The following is a 23,119-nucleotide window of genomic DNA, read 5'->3' as shown; positions in this document are numbered from 1 at the left end:
AGCAGCTGGGAGAGGTTAGGGTCACCCATTAAAGCAAGAAACCCGTAGATAAAAGACAAGTAGTGATGATGATGACTGTAGTATTTGTCAAGCGCTTACTATGCACCAAGCACTGTACTAACCTCTGGGGTAGATAAGAGATAATCAGGTCCCACATGGAGCTCATGACCTAGGAGGAAGAAGAGGTACTGAATCCCCATTTTGCAGATGAGGAAACTGAGGCACAGAAACATGAAGGGACTTGGCCAAGGTCACTTAGCAGGTAAGTGGCAGAGCCGGGATTAGAACCCAGGTCCACTGCAATCCCAGGCCTGGGCTCTTTCCACTGGGCCATCCTCCTTCTCATATAACAAGGTTTATTTTAAAAATTGCATTTCATTGCATTTGCTCAAAAGGCAGCACGATAGAAGTATTTAAAAGGGATGTATTTGGCATAACAACTTAATAGAATGCTATTGCTTGGTAAATCTAATGAACCGTCAGTCCAACATCTTGTTTCAGGAGTGGCAACAGGATGCCAGAAAGAACTGAATTCCCACTATGCTGTAAGCTCGTTATGGGCAGTGAACGGGCCTGCTGATTTTGTTGAACTCTCCCATGTGTTCAGTACAATGCTCTGCATATAAGGACTCAACAAACATACCACTAACTAACTGACAGAGCTGCCCTCCTTGATACCAAATTTAAATAAATAGGGCTGGATCATTTTAACCTTCCCTCTCAATCCCTACCTTTCCCTCTAGTAACCCATTTACGGACCTCTCATTGACAAATTCCATCAACCCTTATCAACTTCACCCCTTTTCGTGGTCACAAATCCCAATACCCACCACCTGTTCTGCGAAAAAGTTCTATTGCGCTGTCTGGATCTTTTAAATGCAATACAAGCATATTTCCCTTGACTTATTTTCAGTTCCCCATCTTCAGCCATGGGGAGTAAAACGTTTGACTGGGCGATTATTTTGTGGGTACCAACTCAGTTTCTGGCAATTATTCAGTCGAACCTCAAGTTCTGCTTTCTGTATTTTTTCCCCATTCATTACATTTTCCACATTAATAAGGCGTGACTTAGTTAAACGAAGAAACGTTTTATTTCAGCTGTACATGACATCGTGTTTTGATAACAACTATTGAATTAGCTTTACCAGTATTGTTTGAAGTTGAAATACATGTCTGAGTTTCCTCCTTCCCCAACGAGACGTAATTGTGCAGAAACAAGCTAGCAAATTATGCAAAAAAAAAAAGCTGTCAACTGTCCACAGGGGGTGAGTCCAGTCACATTTTCAGTCAGTCGTCTGAAGGTCATGTCATTATTTAGTCTCTGTTCTGCAGAAAGAACACAACACAAGCATGAAAATCATCACCTGAAAGGCAAACAAATTCATTTAGAAGTACTCCTATCAACTCCTAAATTCAGCCAAAGATCCAATTTATCTGCTGACATGAAAACTAGCTGTACCCTAAAGCGAGAACAAATTCAAGTTTAACATGGCCTAGTGGGCAGCCCACAGGCCTGAGAGTCACAAGGACCTGTTTCTAATCCCAGTCGCCCGCAATCTACTGTGTGACCTTGGGCAAGTCATTTCCCTTCCTCTGTGCTTCATCTGTAAAATGGGGATTAAGACCGTGAGACCCAGATGGGACATGGACTGTGTCCAAACTGATTATCTACCCAGCGCTCAGTATAGTGCCCGGCACATAGTAAGCACTTAAATACTACAAAGAAAAAAAAATGACAAAGCAGCATCCTGCAATTTCAAGCTGGACTTCACAGGGCTGTGGATCACCACAAACCCATCTGGAAGCTAGTTCCTTGAAGGCAGGGATCATGCTTCAAATTCTCTTATATTGATTCTTCCAGGTGCTTAGTACAGTGCTTTGCACCCAGCAAGAGCTCAATTACAATCACATTTATTGTTGTTGTCTTTGTTAAGTACTCACTACGTGTCAAGCACTGTTCTAAGCACTGAGGTAGATACATGTTAATCAGGTTGGACACAGTCCCTATCCCACTTGGGGAAGGGAATGCTTCTGATGTTATATGTCCCATGCACTTAGTACAGTGTTTTGCACACAATGTGTTCAATAATAATTATTATTATTAATAACAATAAATAGGAGGGAGAACAGGTATTTAATTCCCATTTTACAGTTGAGGGAATGGAGGCATGGAGAAATTAAGTGATTTGCCCAAGGTCATGCAACAAGCAATTGGCAGAGCTGGGATAGAACACAGGTCCTCTGACTCTCGGGCCCTTATTCTAACACCATGGATCAATTGTTTGACATCCCAGATCAAATGATCAGATTCAAAATAAAAACTGTGGGTTCAAAAAAATGTCAGTTTACTCAATGGATGGACGCACAAACCCTGAGTGCCTAGTAGAGGACATTAACGGTGCTTCAGTAAATACGACCAAAGAACTAATTAGCTGTTTCACATCTCCAGAAGAAACATAATCTTGAAGTTGCCCATTTTCTTTCCTCCAAATGAGCTGTTTTAAAACACAAATAAAACAATTCCACTTTCCTGTACCAGACAGAGGATGGAGCCTTTGTATAAAATGGCAAGCTTAAAAAATTGGCCAAACTGCTTTCAATGTGTTTACTGAAACCACCGAAAAATAAACCAGACTGTTTGTTTCTGGGCAATGCATAATTTGAGGCTAATCACCAGATGGTAAAACTGCAGGCCTTCCCTTTATTAAAAAAAAATCTCCTAGAGATGTGAACAGTTTTCCATACATTTATACTACAGTTTAATCACAAATTAAGGTGTTATACCAGCAGGCAAGGGCTGGTGAAAACTGCTTATTTCTCCTGAAGATAGAAGAACTAAATAAGGGTAGTTAGTACAGATTTAGGACATTTCTCATCAAAATTGCCACATCAGCCTCAAAAATTTCACTGCCCTTGTCCTGGATACATATATTTTAATTATGGAAAAAAATAACTGGTTTATATTTTTAGGATCACCCATCCAGAAGAATGTAAAAATTCTCAAATGCAGGAAAAAGAATGTGCATCTTACTCATTTATATGAGGAAATTATCCTCCACCACAGAAGAGTTCTGTTTGAGTTTAAAACACTGGATGGGGATTTTTTTTTTCCACCCAATATACCTTGGATATCAATTTCATAATCAAGTTTGAGGAAAAGATAGCATATACTTGGAAAAGCTGTTCAATCCATTAATAGCATTTATTGAGCTCTTACTCTGGACAGAGCACTGTTCTAGGCACTTGGGAGACACAATACGCTAGATTTGGTGGACACGAACCCTATCCTTAAAAGGCTTACATGAATCCTCAATATAACAAAATGATTTAAAGTGAGAGAGGACAAAGGCAGTATTTTAAACCAATACATCCCACTCCCTTTAACGCTGGTACTATATGCTTGCAAAACCCCACGTTACGAAAAACTCACACTCTAGTATTCATAAATATCAATGTCACTTGCCTGTGCACCCTATTTCTTTTAACATCGCACATGGGATGAACCAGACAGGTTTGCTTTATCAAAAAAGCACTGCCTAATTTCCTAGCAGCACTCTAGCCCAAAGCCCTAGTGAAAAGCTATATTATGACAAAATTGAGTGTAACTGACTAGGTAATCGTCTTTGATTTTAACGAGCCCTGTTATAACATTTTTTGGGGGGGGGGGTTTTAATAAACTTATAGACTTGTTAGTAAAAGGTCTCACCTTTAATAGGACAGGAAAAGAAGAATTATAATTGGAGAGTGGGCTTCAGCCTTATGTGGGCTCAAATCCTGTAACCTGGCCAAACCCAATCTAACATGGCCAGGCCTAACATCGTTTACTATCAGCTCAGGACCGGAGTTGCACTGTGAGCTGCTGGAACTTTAGACCAGCACGTATTTGGGGGACTTTCAATCGTTGGGCTGTTGGGACCATTCCCTCACTCTTCTCCTGGTGGCCCTGAAATGAGGCAAAGAAAGGGCAAGAGAAAAGGAGGTGACCAGTGGGACGGACATTCAGCAGCCAGAGATCACGGTGAGGGCCGGGCTGGAGTGGAAGCTTCAACTCAGAGTCAACCTTCCTTCCCATTTAAGCAAAATTATTTAAATTTTGATTGGGAGGTTTCATACGTTAAACTGCTGGGTATTTTTGTTTTTAAAAAATTTATCAGGAGACTTCTCAATGCATTTCATACCCAGCTGGATTTCTTAACATGCACCTAGTACTCTGCGAAGCACCGGGTGAATAAGTTGTCATTTAACAGAGGCACACCAACACACTGCCCTGAGATAAAATAATTAATTGACCCTCGATGCCAGGATCTTTTGCTAGTCTGAGGATGGAAATCCAATCGACGTCCTGAAAATTCGACGTCCTGAAAACATTTCTGAGATGCCAACAGCTTCAGCAGACTTATTCACAAAGGACCCAATTTCCCATCCCAGACCGTTGACTTTTGTACACCCCCGGTGAGGCGAGCCCCCAGAATGACAAGGAAGCTCATAATGCAGTACTCACTGTGTCTGATGCCGCGCCGAACACACAACCATTTCTTCCGACATCGCGGGGCGCTGTATCCAGACAGGCTCGCGTTGTCGAAAGAAGGTTCCCTAATTCTGCTGCCTTGTTCTAGCCAAATCGCAGGGAGAAAACGTGCGTTCTGGCAGAACTAAGTGTACTTTGGATAGTTAGGGAGTTTCCACTTTATAAGTTTAAACAAAAACAAAAAAAGTTCAAGTCTTAACAGCTAGATTTTTTTTTTATTTTAAAAAACACAAACACAAAGAGAACATTTGCTCAACTCATTTTCCAAATGGAATGTCCATAAATTACAGAAGTGCAAAAAAAAAAAAAATAAATCAAGCCAATAAACTTCTTTGAAAAAGACAATAAAAAAGAGTTTTTAGGAAATGCATAATAAAGTTTATCCATCTGGACTGTGGCTCTGTAGGCCAAATTCCAGTCTGAAGTCTTTTTATTTTATTTTTTTAAACTGCGAACTCCTAAATCCCTAAAAACAAAGATCATAATTAAAATGCTGGTTGTATAACTACCAAATTTAGGTTTTATCCACGGAACACCACATACGAAGTACTTACCCACAGGTTCAATAAGTTCTTTGCCGTTTGTTAGATTCTTCTCTTGGTGACTCTGCCAGCATAACTTTAAGCCTGACACCATTCAGGATCTTTCCATGTAAAGCAGCTATGGCATCATTAGCACTTGATCTCTCTGCATACTTAACATACCCCACATTTTTTCCAGACAAAGGTAGACTTCAATAAGATTGCCAAAACGACTGAAATGAAGTGAGAAATGTGAAATGTAAATATAACTTTGAAGGGCTGTCCTTTAATTACCCAATTAAGCTAACATGCGGGAGAATTTCTCTCTTTCACATCCTGGATCTCCAGTTCCATATTCATCATGAAAAAGAAAAGCTCTCAATCGGCAATATTTACTGAGTTGCTTACTGTGTGCAGCGGACTGTACTAAGCATTTGGGAGAGTCCGGTAGAATTGGTAGATACGATCCATGCATGCCCACATGGAGTTTACAAGCCAGAGGGGGAAGCAGACTAAAATAAATTACATATAGGAGGATGTGACAGAGAGGTGCTAAGCCTATGAGCCCCACGGGGAAAGGGACTTTGTCTGACCTAATTAACTGGTACCTACCCCAGAGCTTAGTTCAGTGTTTGACACATAATAAGCGCCTAACAAAAAAACATTAAAAAAAAAAGTGCATGGGGGGGAGGATGTAAGTCTCCAAGTGTCTAGGTGGCACTGAAGTGGGGGGAAATAGTCTGGGAAGCGTATAAGGTGACCGTTTGGTTTGCCCGGGGGGTCGGCAGGAGACAGGGTGGACTCTGAAAATGTTGAGGAGGAAGAAGTGGTAGGATTTGGCTACAGACTGAATAGTACGGTTGAAAGAGACAGAGGAGTGAAGGATAATGCCAAGGCTAACGGCTAGAGAGATGGGAAGGATAGTGGTGTTGTCGACTATGACAGGAAAGTTAGATAGAGGAGAGGAACTGGAAGAAAAGATGAGGAGTTCAGTTTGGGATACACTGAACTTGAAGTGGAGAGAGGCAGAAATGTCCTGGAGGCAGATGGAAAGGTGACTGCAGAGAAGGAGAGGGATCAGGCGTAGGGAGGTAGATTTGGGAGTCCACACAGAGGTGGTAGTTGAAGCCATAGAACTGGATGAGCTCCTAAAGAAGCGAGAGTAGAATGAGAATAGAAAGAAAGCAAAATGTGGGACATGGACTGCGCCCAACCTGATTAGCTTCTATCTACTCCAGCGCTTAGTACAGTACCTGGCACTATACTGTACTTAACAAATACCGTAACAAAAAACAACAACAACAAAAAGTGGGAGGTAGAAGAGTTGGCAAGAGAGACAGAAAATTGGCCAAAGAGCTAAGAGGAAAACCAGAAGAGGATTAGGTCAGAAAAACTAAGGTCAGTTAGTGTTTCCAGGAGGGTGTGGTCCAATTAATGAATCCAATCAATCATATTTATTGAGCAATTTCTGTGCGCAGAACCCTACAATAAGCATTTGGGAGAGTACAATATAACAAGAGATGGTATACAGGTTCCCACCCTCGTGAGCTTACCGTCCAGAAGGGGTCACAGACATTAATTACATAACTTATGGATACGTACATAAGTGCAGAGGGACTGAGGGAGGGGTGAAGAAAGGGTGTCATAGGTAACTGCGAGGTTGAGAAGACAAGAGTAGAGTACTCTTGATAGTTGAAGCTAAAATACCATATAATTAATAATAATAATAATGTTGGTATTTGTTAAGCGCTTACTATGTGCCGAGCACTGTTCTAAGCGCTGGGGTAGACACAGGGGAATCAGGTTGTCCCACGTGGGGCTCACAGTCTTAATCCCCATTTTACAGATGAGGTAACTGAGGCACAGAGAAGTTAAGTGACTTGCCCAAGTCACACAGCTGACAAGTGGCCGAGCCGGGATTCAAACCCATGAACTATGACTCCAAAGCCCGTGCTCTTTCCACTGAGCCACGCTGCTTCCCTAATTCAAACATCAAGGCCATTATAATACTTCTTGAGGATTACTAAACATATACTAATGGCTCAAAATGAAGTTTGTGACTTCAAAGGAGAAGTTGTAGATAAACACTTGCCGACAGTTTGATCCTCGCTCAAAAAATGAATTTACATGATCACACCCAGCTCCTCTGGAGTCCTAAGAGTCACTTGAAATTAAAGAAAAGAAAGGGAAGGAAAACTGAAAGTTGAACAGGAAGAAGTTAGAATAAAGGAGCAAGGAAGTGTCTTGCTGACGATTCCAGGACTTTGAAATTCAAGAACTAATCTAGATTTGAGATGGAAAACAGAAATTTCTTTGTGAAAAAGATTGTGAACTTGCTTAAATTTCTCTACATAAGCCAACTGCTATACTCTCTAAATTATAATCCAGAGTGACTGAAAACTTACCAGAATATATCTTCCAATACATCTAAAGGTAAGGGATGAGGATTAAACACAATGAAGAGTCTTTCCTTCACAGTAGTGTCGGGGAGAGCTTTCTTTTTGCATGATGGAAGCACAACATCTGTCTGGATCGGTAACTGAGAGCTAGAAGACCCTCCATAAGGCTGTGGAGACCAAATATGTACTGAGGAAATGATCGTGACAAAGTGAAAAGTTATCAGTCGCATCGATTGAGTGCTTACTGTGTGCCGAGTATCGTACTTGGTGTAAGGGAGAGTGTAATATAACATTTAGGGTAGAAGAGGCATCGCGATTTATGTGGTTAACACAAGACCACACTGGGTGTGGGTAGGTTTTTCTGGGCTACAACCCTCCCTTACTCTTTTTTCAGGAGTAATACATCTAATTATAAATCAAGGTCACTCTTCCGATGGGAATGACTGGGACGATGGAAGGGGCGGATTTGAAACACTTACTGGAGGCATCATAAACTGCTGTTGACCGGGATTGTTCCACACCACTGATGCCAGCTGTGCTGCAACCATCTGGGTTGCCATTTTTCTAAGGAGCCTGCAAAAACATGTCAGTGTGTTCACATCTCCAAGTAGCCACACCCCAGTTCCCAATAACTTGGGAATTGGGGTCTTACCAAACTACCCCACAGGAAAATTGTTTTGCAATACTCGGAGTGTGCCCCTCCACTTACATACACAAACACACACGTTCACCCATCATTTCTTTCACATCACACTGCACACTATCAAACAGTCCTACATTGTTGGAAGAATTGTCCCTAATTTCCTAATTGCATTCGAGCCAAAATGTATGCTGAAGCTATGTACTACGACAGCACATCATGAATTATGGCTAACAGTATTGAGGACAGTTAGACAACAGTATACTTCGGTTTTCTTTTCCTCATTCTTCATTGTGAAACGATCACCGCTGAGAAACGCGCTGAGTTACTTATTACCTTCTTTCAAAGGTCTTCTGCCCTGCACATAGTCTGGTACTTACTTGATCCGTTTGTCCCGTCTTCCAAGAAGGAGACTCCTATTCGATTTCCGGGAGGCGGTACTGAACCCATTGTAATTTGTATTTAGCATATATAGCTGACGCTACATTAAAATACTGAACGACACCATGACCTAAACGGGATGGAGACAGAGAGATGCTTAAAGTTAAAAATTAAATTACATTAAAAAAAAAAATGCAGAGAAAGCCTCACTACTTCTGGTCGCCATTAAATTCAATTATCCTACTCTGTCAAAAATTATCCCATTACTGGATGGGAGATAGGGAGAAAGGAGGGGAAGAGGTGGGTTCCTTGGCCCCAGGCAAATAAACTAGACCGTACTGCCCCAAGTTCTCCAGCTTTGGGATTCCGTGAAGAACTGAGAAAAATGAATCACAGATCTCTGTAAAATCCCCACAATACTCAAGAAGTGCTGAAGCAGAAAAAGAAGGAAGGAAGGAAAAAAGACAGACTTTCTTAAGTACCGCTGATGGATTATGTATGTGGAACATATATGAATTCAACTTCAAATCTCTTCTCCCCTTTTAAAAAATGTCCAGTGAAGAAATCTGAGCTAATGATATGAGGAGCAATGGTAATGGCCACTGGGTGGAGAAGACGTGGATTCAGAAAATCCCTGTTCTAATAGGGTGCTGTGAATCACCAAAGCAATGAGCAATTGCTGGGAGTCTTTGTTTCCCAGAAACTTGATAATTAGCCTTCTCGAGAGCTGGACGCATATTTTCAATGCATGAGTTATACTGGGATAACTCGAGTATGAAGTGAATGAGCCATCAGCAAATGGCCTCCCGCATGGCCCAAGTTTTAGAACCTTCTGGATCTCACTGACAGACGCTGATGTACTTTGAGAAACCCAGGACTGAGACTTTGGCTGTTTGTGACGTCCTTCTCTTCTTTGGGAGCTGGAAAGGGGGAAGTTAGTAATTATGAGCTGGGTTTTTGGCATATGCACTTAGGAGAGGTTGGCGTTGCTATTTAAGCCTTTTAATACCTTGGGGCCCAATGACTTTTTTTCCCCAGGTGTGGCATCACTACCTTCTCTTTCACTATCTCCCATCATTTCAAAGGTTTCGACAACAAACTGTTTTGACCCTCTTTCTGGAAAGCAGAGTGGCCTAATGGAAAGAGCGTGGGCTTGGGAGCCATAAGATCTGACACCTGTCTGCTGTGTGACCTTGGGCAAGTCACTTTACTTCTCTGGGCTCAGTTCCCTCATCTGCAAAATGGGGATTCAATCAATCAATCATATTTATTGAGCACTATGTGCAGAGCGCTGTACTTAGCACTTGGGAAAATACAATATATAACAAAGTTGGTAGATACGTTCTCTGCCCACAGTGAGCTTACCTGTTCTGCCTCCCCTTAGGCTGGGAGCCCCACATGGGACCTGATTATCTGGTATCTACCCCAGTGCTCATTACAGTGTTTGGCACATAATAAGTGCTGGACAAATAATCCAGAATGATTTAAGATCCAAACTTGATTTGGATTGGCTCTCCTAGCCAAATGAACTTATGAATCGAGAAGGCAAAGGGATGTAGTATTGAAGGTCACCTTGCACAACGGATATAAGTCATATGCTAAACTTATCTAACTACTCTTTGGATAACCTAGCCTTGCATTTTTCACCGGGGAGGGAACAAAGATATTTACCCTCCCCACAACATTTCCACAACCCTTCTCTAGATCTGTGAATTCTACCACCCTACATCCCCTTTGGCAGGGAGAGCACTTTCAATCTAACGACAATTCTGACGTCACCAATTGATTTCATTTCTGGACAGCCCAACACATTAATGTGCAGAGCAGAGTGTTAACCACATTGCAACGTAAGGGTTTTTCACTTGGATTTAGAAAAGCAGCAGGGCCCTAGTGGATAGAGCATCGGGCCTGGGAGTCAGAAGGTCATGGGCTCTACTCTGGGCTCCGCCATTTGACTGCGATGTGACTTGGGCAAGTCACTTCACTTCTCTGCTGCTTCAGTTACCTCATCTGTAAAATGGGGGTGGGACAGGGACTTTGTCCAACCCGATTTGCTTGGACTCACCCAGCACTTAGTACAGTTGCCTGGCATATAGTAAGCTCATAAGTACCACAGTTATTAAATTCTGCTCTGCTAACTCAACACGTGGATTCCACCCCCTCTGGCTCGAGAGGGAGAAAAGTAGGTAAGTTTAATAGACAATTAGCCTGCAGAGTAGGGTAAAAAAGTATAGAAGCAAAGTAGAAAAGGAACTTAGGCTTTGCTCCTCACTGTGTTCATTCTCTCTGCTTTTTCTCCCCACTTCCTCCACTGCTAAAATTTAGAGACTGAAATGGGACTCAACTCCAGTATTAAGTTATACAAAACTTATATGTGAATCGCAAGAGAAACTGGCAAAGTCATCTGAGCAGTAGAGAGTGAAATGTCATTAGCAAAATTTAAAAGTCTGATTTTTACCATAGTTGGAGTACGGGTCTCGTTGGATTCACAATATTCCAGTCCCGGATGATATCAAAAAGGCCGAAGAGCTGCTCTTGGGTGAAAGAACTCGCGATACTACTGACAAGCGTTTGGAAACAGACTCTTGACCTCTGGTTCCTCGTTTTTTTCAAAACTGCAAATTCGGCTGTTCTTCTCCAAAAAAAGAAAAAAGAAACTATAAGATATCTTGAGACTTCAATTTTCACACTTTTTAAGGTTAAGGAAACACCTGACAGTACAAAAGCTGACAGTAACAAACACTGACAATACTTCCCATTGGACAGAAAATCGGAATTTGGGACCCAGATGAGAGATAAGGCTTCCACTGACCTGGGAATGTCAGCACCCCTGGTTGGGCATTATTGTAAAGCAAGGACTGATGACCTTTTTTTAAAAAAAAAAAACCTTTTTAATAAAGGCACCTATGTTTAATAAAATGAGAGAATAAATTGGGATATCCAAACATAATATTTTAAGTATTTAAGCTCAAGCTTTCTAAATACCTTGGTTTTCTAAATATCTTCTCATTCCCCATTCACTGAGTTTTGCAGATGGCCCAGAAAAGCACGCTAAAAAAATTACAAGGATCATTCATTCTGTAATTATGAAATGCAGGCCCCACTTACCGAAGGGAAACATACTGACTCTTTGCTCGTGTCCCAATGTCTCCTGCCTCATACTGTTGTAGTAGTCTTGATCGGAGGCTTCAGCTGCCTTATTTTTAGGTTCTGCCAGGATCGCCCTATAACCTGAAAAAGAGAAGCTGTGAACTTGAAGTATCCTTCGCAATCTTCTCCTGAGTGCAAATGGAATTTCTTATGCCAGAGTTGGATTTGACGGCTTTCAAAACAACCCAGAAAAGCCCTCCGGTCACCTGCCTCTAGCCCATCCCCAGTCTTCCCCCAACATCAGAAGTCAAAGTGGAAATCTGGGTGAGTGTGATTCCCTATACCCTCTAGGAAGCAAAGTGGCCTAGTGGAAAGATAGCCTGGGAATAAGAGGATCCAGGTTCTAATTCTGCTCTGTCAAGTGCTGCTGTGTAACCTTGGGCAAGTCAATTCACTTCTCAACTAGTAAAATGGGAATTAAATCCTACTCCCTCCTACTTAGACTGGGGGACAGGGTCTGTGTCCAACCTGATTGATATGTGTCTATCCAGTGCTTAGAACAGTGTGGACAGGTAGTAAGCGATGAATAAATACTATTTAAAAAAAGTAGGGGAAGCAGGAGCAAGGGCTACTCCCAGGTGGACAGATATCCTAGTCTAGGGTCTGGGAGTCCTGCTCTGGGTATGTAGATATCACTGGTTGAACATCATTGTAGAGCAGAGACTGATAACTCTTTAGTGCAGAGGAGCCAAAAAAAATGAAACCACCGAGCGGCTGGTCTACAAAATGCTGATCATACAATTTATGGGTTATGCACTACCCAAAACGACAGCACCTTTGTGATTTCAGAGACATACTGTTACTGCCTGTGGAGAACAGAAATTGCTGGGGGGGAAAGGGGTGGGAAAGGAGGTAGGGAAAAGGGGAGAGAAGAGATAAGAGAACAGGGAGGGAAAAGGGAAAAGAGGAGAGATGAAGGAGAGGACATAGGAGAAGGGGGGAGGGAGAGAAAGGGAAGAACAGGGAAAAGAAGGGGAGGCCAAGCCAGGTGAGGGGAGAAGACCAGCCGTTGTAGAGGTCAGTTTCTTCCTCCCTCATCTCTCAGGGATATGAGAGAGCAGTGCCCATGTAGCCAGGCACGTGCAGCAGTGGCCCGGCACCAAGGACCGGCACCAGTGCTGCCCTCACCCGGTGGTCTCCGGCGGGGGCGACCCTGCTCAGCCGGCAATGCTTTGGGCTGCGCTGTTCCAGCTCCTGAGGGCCCCCCGAGGCGGAAACCCGGGCTGTGTGGTTTCTGGGGGGGGGGGGTCACGGCCCACCCATCCCACCAGGGCAGAAGGCCTTCAGCGAGCTTCCCACGTTCTCCGAGAGGCTGCCTGGGACTGACTCGCCCTACCCCTGGCAGCAGATGCGATGGAGTGCGATGTGGGCAGGGTCAGTGACTACCCAACTCTGCTGTCCTGTTCTCTGCTAAGCGCTTAGTTCAGTGCCTCTGCACAAATCAAGTCCTCCATAAATACCACTGGCGGATCGATCGATCGACTGACGGAGCCGAGTGGTCCCACATCGCCTCCTGCGACTTGTAGCCGGGGACGGCTGTGATCCCCGGGGTGGTGGGGAGGGGGTTGTCTGGCCACGGGGCCCCGACGGCCCAAGTCCCGGCTTGAGAACCACATTTAGCGACCGGAAGAGGCAGACGTGGCTTGGAAGCCAAAGGCTGTTGACCCCTGCTATAAGAACCTCATACAGGGCTTCCGTTTTTCATCCCGGAGCTCCTGGAATCCTCCTGAGACTCTCCTAGACCCTACTTCTAGTTGTTTGGAAATGCTTAGGTTTCTCTCCTCAACATTTTAAACATTGGAAAGCGTTCAGTCCCCCAATCCAACTACTGAAATGTCCTAATTTGTGTTGAATTAATTATAGTGCTAGGGTATCTAAGCTGGCCTCTCTCTGGCAATTCACACAAATACTTTCATCTCATTGTCAGCGTCTCTTCTTCAAATAAGAACGTTCATGTGCGTTTTATATATCCCTCACTCCCTCTCACTCACTCACAAACACACCCCGCCCCACCCTTAGCCAAAGATATATAAAAGGGTACACACCAATAACAAAAAATAATTGTACCTAAGTGATTACTATGCGTCAAACACTGTACTAAGCGCTGGAGTAGATACAAGATGATTAGGTACCAAAATCTAAGGAGGGAGGAGAGTCACTGAATCTTTGCAGAGGAACAGAGAAGTTTAGTGAGCCAGATCCTAAAGCGGGCAAGGATTAAAGAAAGGACTCCATTTTATATTTATATTTTACTACGCAGGAGAATGAGGTGGGCACATTAGGAAACAGGTCCATTACCTGGATTCTTTTTTTTCTTAACCACACCTTTCGATACTGTGTGGAGAAGGAACTCCTTCATTATCCAATTTAATGTTGGATGCTACTGAAATTTCTGACTTTAAAATACCACCTCAAAAAAAACTGCGTGTCAAATCAGCTCTCAAAATACTTCCTCTAAAGGCTATGTTCATTTTTTAGTACATCACTATTCGGGTAAAATTCAAACTGGCTGGCAGAGTTCCCAATTTCTTAGCTGATAACATTCACTCTGTAACGATACGGGTTAACTAGGAGCACTAAAATCAGCAATACTACTCCTTGACGGGCATTAAAAGACAAGTCACAGCAACGGACAATCAACTGCATTCTTACTTCGATCACAGTTTTCTATCGCCAAGGCAGCTTGGGATGGCTTTAAATATCTCACGTAGCCTAAGCCTTTACTTTCTCCTGTGTTTTATTCTGATAATGCTGCAATATTCAATGTCTCCATATACCTGTAAGATGGAAAAAAAATCAAAACGGTTAAGGCGACCAACGCTAACCCACACGCTTTGTATACGTCTTAAGGAATGACTCAAAAAATGATGCTTTGACTCTAACAGTTGCTAGGGCAGATGGGGAAATTAAGATGACAGTGGTTATCTTGGCAGTGATTGCAAAATCATCAGGCTCTAAAAAAAAAAAAGATACCTAGCCTAGAGAAACTGTAAGAGTTGGGTGTGTTCTTTTGAAGAGGGAGATGATAAGATATCCATCCATCTGCACACAGGGATACCTAAACCTGGCTGTGAGACCACTTAGTTTGTACTCATGTGAGTTCTGACACCACAGCCTGCCTTCTGCTACCTCCTCGTGGCTTTATTGGGATGGAAGTTAGGGTACAGACTGTTGCTTCCGCTAAGCACCTAGTGGACACCTCCTCATTGAGGGATGGTTGACAGATCCCTCTCTCATTCCCGCTGAGGATCGGTGTCGGTTAGTTATTTCTGGAACAGCTGGTGCTGGGGGAACAATTAAAGAAAGCCGGTCTTCGATTTCCTGGAGGAAAAGTGTCCGGTCAAAAAATATTGGGATCCTACTAGGTTTGGGGCATTCAGAAGGCAAAAACGATGGCTACAAAGAAGAGACAGAACAAGAACGCCCTTTAGGATATCCACAAAGCACTGCATACTCCAAAGTTTCCTAGAGTCCAGTCCCAATTATCAGGGGGAGGGGGAAGTGAATCCAATCTGTAGATTACCCATGTCACTTCCTTGTTTCTAGCTTTTCTCCCCTTCTGGAAACTTCGCTGCTTCTGGGCAGGTGAGGAGAGGAAAGCACAGGTGACACTCAGGACACTTGGGGGTGAACTCCAGGAAACTAAAACCACAGGCCAAAGTGAGATTTGGGAAATGTATGGATTATGGATCTGAATGGATTAACGTTACACTTTCAGAACTCTATCATATTAATACCCACCTCCATTTATCCCCCGTTAGAGGGCATGCAACCAGTTTGAGCCTTTGAACTTTCAGGCCCAATTATGTTTTCCAATTTTACTTCTCTTCATATGAATGAAAAATCACTTGTTTTATCCTGGGTTTTACATCTAAAGAATAACCCCATCTTGTCCTCCCTACCTAGTTCTCCTTCAACCCTCCCACAAAGACTTAAAACCTGAGTTTTGTTCAATTGAACGACTGGGGATTTAAATGAAACGAACTATTCCACTTGAATTATACTGCATGTGACGAGACTAGCTGATACCTTAAACTTGTCTCTCAGATCTTCTTCGGTGTAGGCCTTGGGGATCATTACGAAGATTCTGGTGAGTTCTTCATCTTCAACATCTCGGTGGCTTCCAGAGGACCGTGACTGGGCAATGAATACCTAAGGAACAAAACAGACACCCGTGAAACAGTCATCCCCTCTTTCATCAGAGCCGAAATAGAGTTGTCTTGTGATGATCTGTACTCGGATTAACCAGGAGGGCTCTTGTTAACTTGGGAGTTCTCGACGCTGGTTGGCAAAATAGCTGGATACCCTGTGGTTCTCCATTTCAGCCTTCGTGGACGGCGTTTTCCTATTTGCCCTGAGAGTGGTTCGTGCTTAATTCTGCCTGCAGGGAAGTAACTTTTCAGCAAGCGGGATGCTGCTAATGTACAATAATTCTGAACTGTTGGAACTCTGAGAAGCAGCATGGCCCAAGTGAAAAGAGCTTGAGTTCTAATCCCGGCTCCGCCACGTGTCTCCCGTGTGAGCTTGGGCAGGTCACTTCACTTCTTTGTGCCTCAGCTACCTCACCTGTAAATGGGGGTTAAGACTGTGAGCCCCACGTGAGACATGGACTGTGCCCAACCTTTATAAGCTGATATCTATCCCAGCCTGGCAAAAGGCCTGGCACACAGAGTAAGCATTTAACAGAGGCCATAAAACCCCCCCCCAAAACAGCAAAAAATCTGAGTCAGATTATATAAAAAAAACTCTTATGAATCCGACAGCTGTCCGTAAGCAGCTCAACTAGGTGCACATCTTCTCCCTCGCCGTCTAGATCCAGCAGGAGTGAAGGAGCAAAAGCCATTTTTAGCATCGGCTCATGCCTCTGCAAAAGAAAAGCCTCACGTATCTATTAAGAAAATTCTGGAACACCTACATTAGAAGATGGCTACTCGTGACTCATTAACAGTGCTCTTCTTACTGTGTTACTAGCCTAAGATGTTGCGGTAAATGACAGGGTTGGAAGATTTCGGAGGAGGAAAGGAAAGGAATTGACGCTGACTGGATTTAGAAAGGTAGCTACCCCAGCCTGAAAGGCACTGTCAGGGGCAAAGAATACTGAAAGGAGGAGTGCCAACCATTAATAACACTGCTGTATTTGCACAAGAGGCTCGGAATTCCACGGACTCTATACCCAACTACAGAGAGCCATTTAGGAATCATCTTATCCGCTCTGATATTTAGGCCCCTATTAGACTTGTATAATGGTTTCGCCTAATTACTTTGAGAGGCACATATCAAAAGGCAAGAGAATTCAAGAACGACAGGGATTCTTTTAGGGTTAGTAAGAAGGCTCATAAAAGGGCCAATATTCTTTAATCATGTTGATAATTGGCAAACCCAATTGGCAGGAAAGAAGAGGACATCAAAAAAACCTGAAATTTAAACTGCCGGGGAGGGACAAAGAAGAGGACTGACAGGGAAGACAGAGCGCAAGTGGTACGGACAAACCCACATCACTATCATCGATTCCCTGAGTAGGTTCTTAGTCCTCATGTATTGACAACAATAACGATTATTATTATTAATAATAGTATTTATCAAGGCTTTACTTTGTACAAGTCCCGGGCCAGCTACAAGACCGTAAAAATGGAATCCAAAAAAAATCCCCGAAAGGACACAAGTGTTGAGGAGGGGTATACGTGACAGAGAGAAATTGGGGTTGAAACAACCAGGGGTATTGGGAATTTACTGGGGAAGGTTTGTTGGAGAAGGTGGGCTTTTAGGAGAGCTGTGAAGGTGGGTAGGACTGACAGCGAGAGGGACTGAGGGTCCCACTCTGGGGGAACAGCCCGAGCAGGGTCGGAGGTAGGCAGGGGGAGAGAGAGGTGGAGTTAAGGTGACAGTGGAGGGAGCGGGAGAGAGGACGAGGGTGCAGTACTGAAGCCGATGGGAAAGAGCTGCTGTATGACCTGAAAGGAGTTGAGCAGTCCCTGCAGGTATTTTGCAAGCGGGGAGACTTCTAGACTGTCAGTCCATTGTTGAGTAGGGACTGTCCCTCTCTCTGTTGCCGAATTGTACTTTCCAAGCCCTTAGTTCAGCGCTCTGCACACAGTCAGCGCTCAATAAATACGACTGAATGAAAGACGATCCACCTATCGTATCGATCGAGAGCTTACCGGGCACACTGTACTAAGTGTTGGAGAATGTACGCCGTAACAGGGTCGGCAGGCATATTCCCTGCCCACAATGAGCCTAGAGTCTAGACGATCAGGGCGGCAGCAGTACGGATTGAATGGGGGACAGACCGGAGGCAGGGAGAACGGAGAGGAGGCTGCTACAGCAATCCGACCTGGATAACGGCAAGTGCTCGAACGAGGATCACGGCTCTTTGGATATAAGAAGAAAGGGCAGATCCGGGAACTTTTGGGGAATAAGAATCGGCCGGATTTAGCATCCGATTAGAGGGGAGAGCCGAAGCAGCAAATTCCACACCCGCTCTCCCTCCCTGGAAGGCATCCCATCTTTCTCGTACCTCTCCCGGTGCTCGGCACAGAGCAAGCGTCGACCCTACACAATCATTAGAGGAGTCGAAGGCTACATCGAGTTTGCAGGTTTTGACGCTAAGGGGGAGGACGGGGCCTCGGACGAGGACGGGAAATGGGGGAGGAGGGAAGGTGAGAGGTTCAGTTTTGGATGTGCTGAGTTCGAGATGCCGGCGAGCCACGTAAGCGGAACCCCAGGGCCCTTATTTTGGGGTTAGACTATCCTTTATGAACACCTCTAGCACCATGCTAACCCCAGAAGGCACCCTCAAAATCCAAAATCACATACAAACTCTCACCGATACTCTTCACCCACTGGCTCCTCCCCCCGCGAAACACTCCAACGCTCACCCAACCCTCGCATCTCTTCTGCACATTTCCTTATGCTCGACGGCTTTCTCGACGTGTAATCGATATTAACGCCTGCCTCTCCCTCTGGGCTAAAGCTCCTTTTGGGAGGAGATCACGTCTACCGACCCTCTTGTAGGGAATCAATCATATTTATTGAGCGCTTACTGTGGGCAGAGGACTGTACTAAGCGCTTGGGAGGCTACGATATAAAGGATATATTCCCTGTCCACAGTGAGCTTACGATCTAGAGTTTACAACTCTCTGGCACTGTATTATCCCGAGCGGTCAGTACAGAGCTCTGTACACAGTAAGCACTCAATAAATAGCATCGAAGATGACTGAGGATCTCGCTCCTCAAGCTGCGGGCCCAGACCGAAGCTGACCCGTCCATAGGGACGACATGACCCCCTGCAGTTGACTAAGCGACCGTAATAATCACGATACTAGCATCGATCAATCAGTGGTATGTGCTGAGCGCTTACTGGGTGCAGAGCACTGTACTAAACACCTGGGAGAGTACAATGCAACAGAGTTAGAAGACCTGTTCCCTGCCTACAATGAGCTCCTCCTCCGAGAGGAGGAGACTGACATTAATATAAATGAATGATGCACAATAAATAATTCACAGCTACGTACATAATTTCCGTGGGGCTGAACGTGGGGTGAATACCAAATGCCCAAAGGGAGTAGCAACAGTATTTATTAAGCGCTTACTGGGTGCAGAACGATGTACTAAGCGCTTGGGGAGTACGTGGCTCAGTGGAAAGAGCCTGGGCTTCGGAGTCAGAGGTCGTGGGTTCGACTCCCAGCTCTGCCACTTGTCAGCTGTGTGACTGTGGGCACGACACTTAAACCTCCCTGTGCCTCAGTCACCTCATCTGTAAAATGGGGATTAACTGTGAGCCTCACATGGGATAACCTGATTACCCTGCATCTACCCCAGCGCTTAGAACAGTGTTCTGCACATAGTAAGCGCTTAACAAATACCACATTACAATATCGCAGAATTGGTAGACACATTCCCTGTCTGCCAGGAGTTTACAGACTAGAATCTTATAAACAATTTATATTGTTAATATAAACAATCTACCTGTAACTTATAAATATGTACCTAAGCGCTGCGGGGCCACGGGTGGGGCGAATACCCAATGCCAAAAGTATTAATTTGTGCAGAGCACTGTACTAAGCACTGGGAGAGAATACACAGGTGAAAATTAAATAAAGACCCCGTCCCTCAGGAGGTTCACAATCAAAGCTCCCCCTAAACGTGTAAAAGCTCGCTGTGGGCAGGGGACATGTCTTCTAACTCTGTTGCGGTGGATTCTCCCTGGGGAAGCAGGGAGGACCCGGGTTCTAATCCCAGCTCTGCCGCGCGGGACCTCGAGCAAGTCACTTCTCCGGGCCTCAGCTACCTCATCTGTAAAATGGGGATTAAGGCAGTGAGCCCCATAGGGGCGGGAACTGTGCCTAACCTGTTTAGCTCGTGTCTCTGCCAGGGCTCAGAACAGTGCCTGACACACATCTTGAGCGCTTAACAGATACCACCATCATTAAGTGCTTAGCCCGGTGCTGTGCACTGAGGAAGCGCTCCATAAATATCAATTAATTGACCGGTAAAGAAGGAGCAAAGGTCCCAATCGCAGCGTTTGATCGGCGCGTACAGGGACCGTGTCGACCCCGTCTGCCGGACTGTACTCTCCCAAATGCTCAGTCCAGGTCTTGGCACACGGGAAGCGCTCAGCACATCAGTGGGTCAATCATCAACCGTATTTATTCAGCATCTGCTGTGTGCAGAGCACTGGCCTGAGCGCTTGGGAGAGTACATGATAACAACAGACACATTCCCTGCCCACGAGTTGACTGTCTAGAGGGGGAGACAGACATCAATATAAAATAAATAAATGCAGATCGGTCCACAAGGACTGGGGAGCCGGGGGTGGGGAGAGCAAAGGGGGCGAGTCAGGGTGTCGCAGAGGGAGTGTGAGGTGAGGAAAAGCGGGGCTTAGTCTGGGAAGGCTTCTTGGAGGCGTGCCTTCGGTGAAGCTTCAGAAGGGAGTGGGAGTGAGGCAAAGCGGGGCTTAGTGTGGGAAGGCCTCTTGGAGGAGGTGTGCCTTACTATGGCTTCAGAAGGGAGTTGGAGGTGGGGAAAAGCAGGGTTTAATCTGGGAAGGCTTCTTGGGGGAGGTGTGCCTTTAGTAAGGCTTTGGGAGTAGGAGGGGTGGAAAAACAGGGTCTAATCTGGGAAGGCCTCCTGGAGGAGGCGTGCCTTTAGAAGGGCCTCAGGAGGGAGAGCAGGGTTTAAGCCGGGAAGGCCTCCTGGGGGAGGTGTGCCTTTAGGAGGGCTTCGGAAGGGAGGGAAAGCAGGGTTTAATCCGGGAAGGCTTCCTGAAGGAGCTGTGCCTTTAGTCCGGCTTCGGAAGGAAGGGGAGGACTCCAGTGGTTGCCTATCAACCTCCACTCCAAACAAAAACTCCTCACTCTAGGCTTCGAGGCTCTCCGTCACCTTGCCCCTTCCTACCTCTCCTCCCTTCTCTCTTTCTACCGCCCACCCCGCACGCTCCGCTCCTCCGCCGCCCACCTCCTCGCCGTCCCTCGGTCTCGCCTATCCCGCCGTCGACCCCCGGGTCGCGTCCTCCCGCGGTCCCGGAACGCCCTCCCTCCTCACCTCCGCCAAACTGATTCTCTTTCCCTCTTCAAAACCCTACTTAAAACTCACCTCCTCCAAGAGGCCTTCCCAGACTGAGCTCCCCTTTTCCCTCTGCTCCCTCTACCCCCCTTCACCTCTCCGCAGCTAAACCCTCTTTTCCCCCTTTCCCTCTGCTCCTCCCCCTCCCTTCCCCTCAGCACCGTACTCGTCCGCTCGACTGTATATATTTTCATTACCCTATTTATTCTGTTAATGAAATGTACATCGCCTTGATTCTATTTAGTTGCCATTGTTTTTACGAGATGTTCTTCCCCTCGACTCTATTTATCGCCATCGTTCTCGTCCGTCCGTCTCCCCCGATTAGACCGTAAGCCCATCAAACGGCAGGGACTGTCTCTATCTGTTGCCGACTTGTTCATTCCAAGCGCTTAGTACAGTGCTCTGCACATAGTAAGCGCTCAATAAATACTATAAACAATAATAATAATGATAAAAGCAGGGTTTAATCGGGGAAGGCCTCCTGGAGGCGGCGCACCTTTAATAGGGCTTCAAGAGTGAGGGGAGGGAAAGCAGGGTTTAATCGGAGAAGGCCTCCTGGAGGCGGCGCGCCTTTAGAAGGGAGAGAAAGCAGGGTTTAATCCGGGAAGGCTTCCTGGAGGAGGTGCACATTTAGTAGGGCTTCAAGAGAGAGGGGAGGAAAAGCAGGGTTTAATCCGGGAAGGCTTCCTGGAGGCGGCGCACCTTTAGTAGGGCTTCAGAAGGGAAGGGAGGGAAAGCAGGGTTTAATCCGGGAAGGTTTCCTGGAGGAGGTGCACACTTAGTAGGGCTGTGGGAGGGAAAGCAGGGTTTAATCTGGGAAGGCTTCATGGAGGCGGTGCGCCTTTAGTAGTGCTTCGGAAGGGAAAGCAGGGTTTAATCTGGGAAGGCCTCCTGGAGGAGGTGCACCTTTAGTGGGGCTTCAGAAGGAAGAGAAGGCAGGGTTTAATCTGGGAAGGCTTCCTGGAGGGGGTGCACACTAAGTAGGGCTTCGGAAGGGAGGGAAAGCAGGGTTTAATCCGGGAAGGTTTCCTGGAGGTGCACATTTAGTAGGGCTGCGGAAGGGCGGAAAAGCAGGGTTTAATCCGGGAAGGCTTCCTGGAGGCGGTGTGCCTTTAGTAGGGCTTCAGAAGGGAGGGAAAGCAGGGCTTAGTCGGAGAAGACTTCCTGGAGGCGGTGCAATTAGTAGGGCTTCGGGGGGCAGGGAAAGCGGGGTTTTAGTCGGGGAAGGCTTCCTGGAGGCGGTGCGCCTTTAGTAGGGCTTCGGAAGGAAGGGAGAGCAGGGTTTAATCTGGGAAGGCGTCCTGGAGGAGATGAGGCTTTAGTGTGGCCGGGTGGGGAGGGGAGGGGGTCGGCGCGGGGCGGGAGGCCGTTGCAGGGCGGAGGCGGGCCGCGCCCCCTCGTCCGGGCCGCCCCCCGGGCTTTCTCCCCCCGGGCCCGGGTCCCACCTTGATGGGCTTGGCGTCGGCGGGCCCGAGGCACTGTCCGTGCATCTCCTCCATGGCGCGGCAGGCCTGCGAGCTGCGGGCGAACTTGACGAAGGCGATGCCCTTGGACTCCTTGGTGTGCTTGTCGCGCACCACCCAGATGTCCTGGATCTCGCCGAAGGCCGAGAAGCGCTCGCGCAGCACGGCCTCGGGGGTGCTCTTGCTGATCACCAGGAACACGCGGCTGTTGGGCGGCTCGTCCAGGTTGTCGACGCCGGGGCGGAAAACCGCGCCGCCGCCGCCTCCGCCGCCTCCGCCGCCGCCCGCCACCGCCGGCTCCTCCATGACGGCCTTCGCCACCGTTGCTCGGCCTCTCCTCTCCCCGCGCCTCGCCCACCGCACTTCCGGTCGCCCCCACGCGCACTTCCGGGACCGCTCCTCCCCGCAGCGCCCCCTGCCGCCCTGGAGGACCACGCGCCCCCGCCCGCCCGTTCAGGCCCAGGCGATTTCTTTCC

The 23,119-nt window shown here is 46.3% G+C and overlaps 1 protein-coding gene across 1 annotated transcript; it reads right to left on the bottom strand.

Annotated features, from left to right (window-relative positions):
* Nucleotides 1–1,068: 1,068 nt before the first annotated feature.
* Nucleotides 1,069–22,988, bottom strand: RBM45 (RNA binding motif protein 45). Its single transcript, XM_039913062.1, is given in 16 exon segments — nucleotides 1,069–1,364; nucleotides 5,083–5,251; nucleotides 5,254–5,282; nucleotides 7,455–7,615; nucleotides 7,928–8,021; nucleotides 8,465–8,523; nucleotides 8,526–8,599; nucleotides 10,928–10,954; nucleotides 10,957–10,977; nucleotides 10,980–11,015; nucleotides 11,018–11,104; nucleotides 11,578–11,700; nucleotides 14,272–14,354; nucleotides 14,356–14,396; nucleotides 15,649–15,771; nucleotides 22,626–22,988. Coding segments are annotated over 15 exon segments (1,443 nt in total). The 5' UTR covers nucleotides 22,950–22,988; the 3' UTR covers nucleotides 1,069–1,364; nucleotides 5,083–5,090.
* Nucleotides 22,989–23,119: the final 131 nt, after the last annotated feature.

Source organism: Ornithorhynchus anatinus, chromosome 9 (genome assembly GCF_004115215.2).
Source record: "Ornithorhynchus anatinus isolate Pmale09 chromosome 9, mOrnAna1.pri.v4, whole genome shotgun sequence".
Lineage (NCBI taxonomy): Eukaryota > Metazoa > Chordata > Mammalia > Monotremata > Ornithorhynchidae > Ornithorhynchus > Ornithorhynchus anatinus.
Note: the sequence above shows the minus strand (reverse complement) of the source record. Positions and strands in the feature narration are given on the sequence as shown.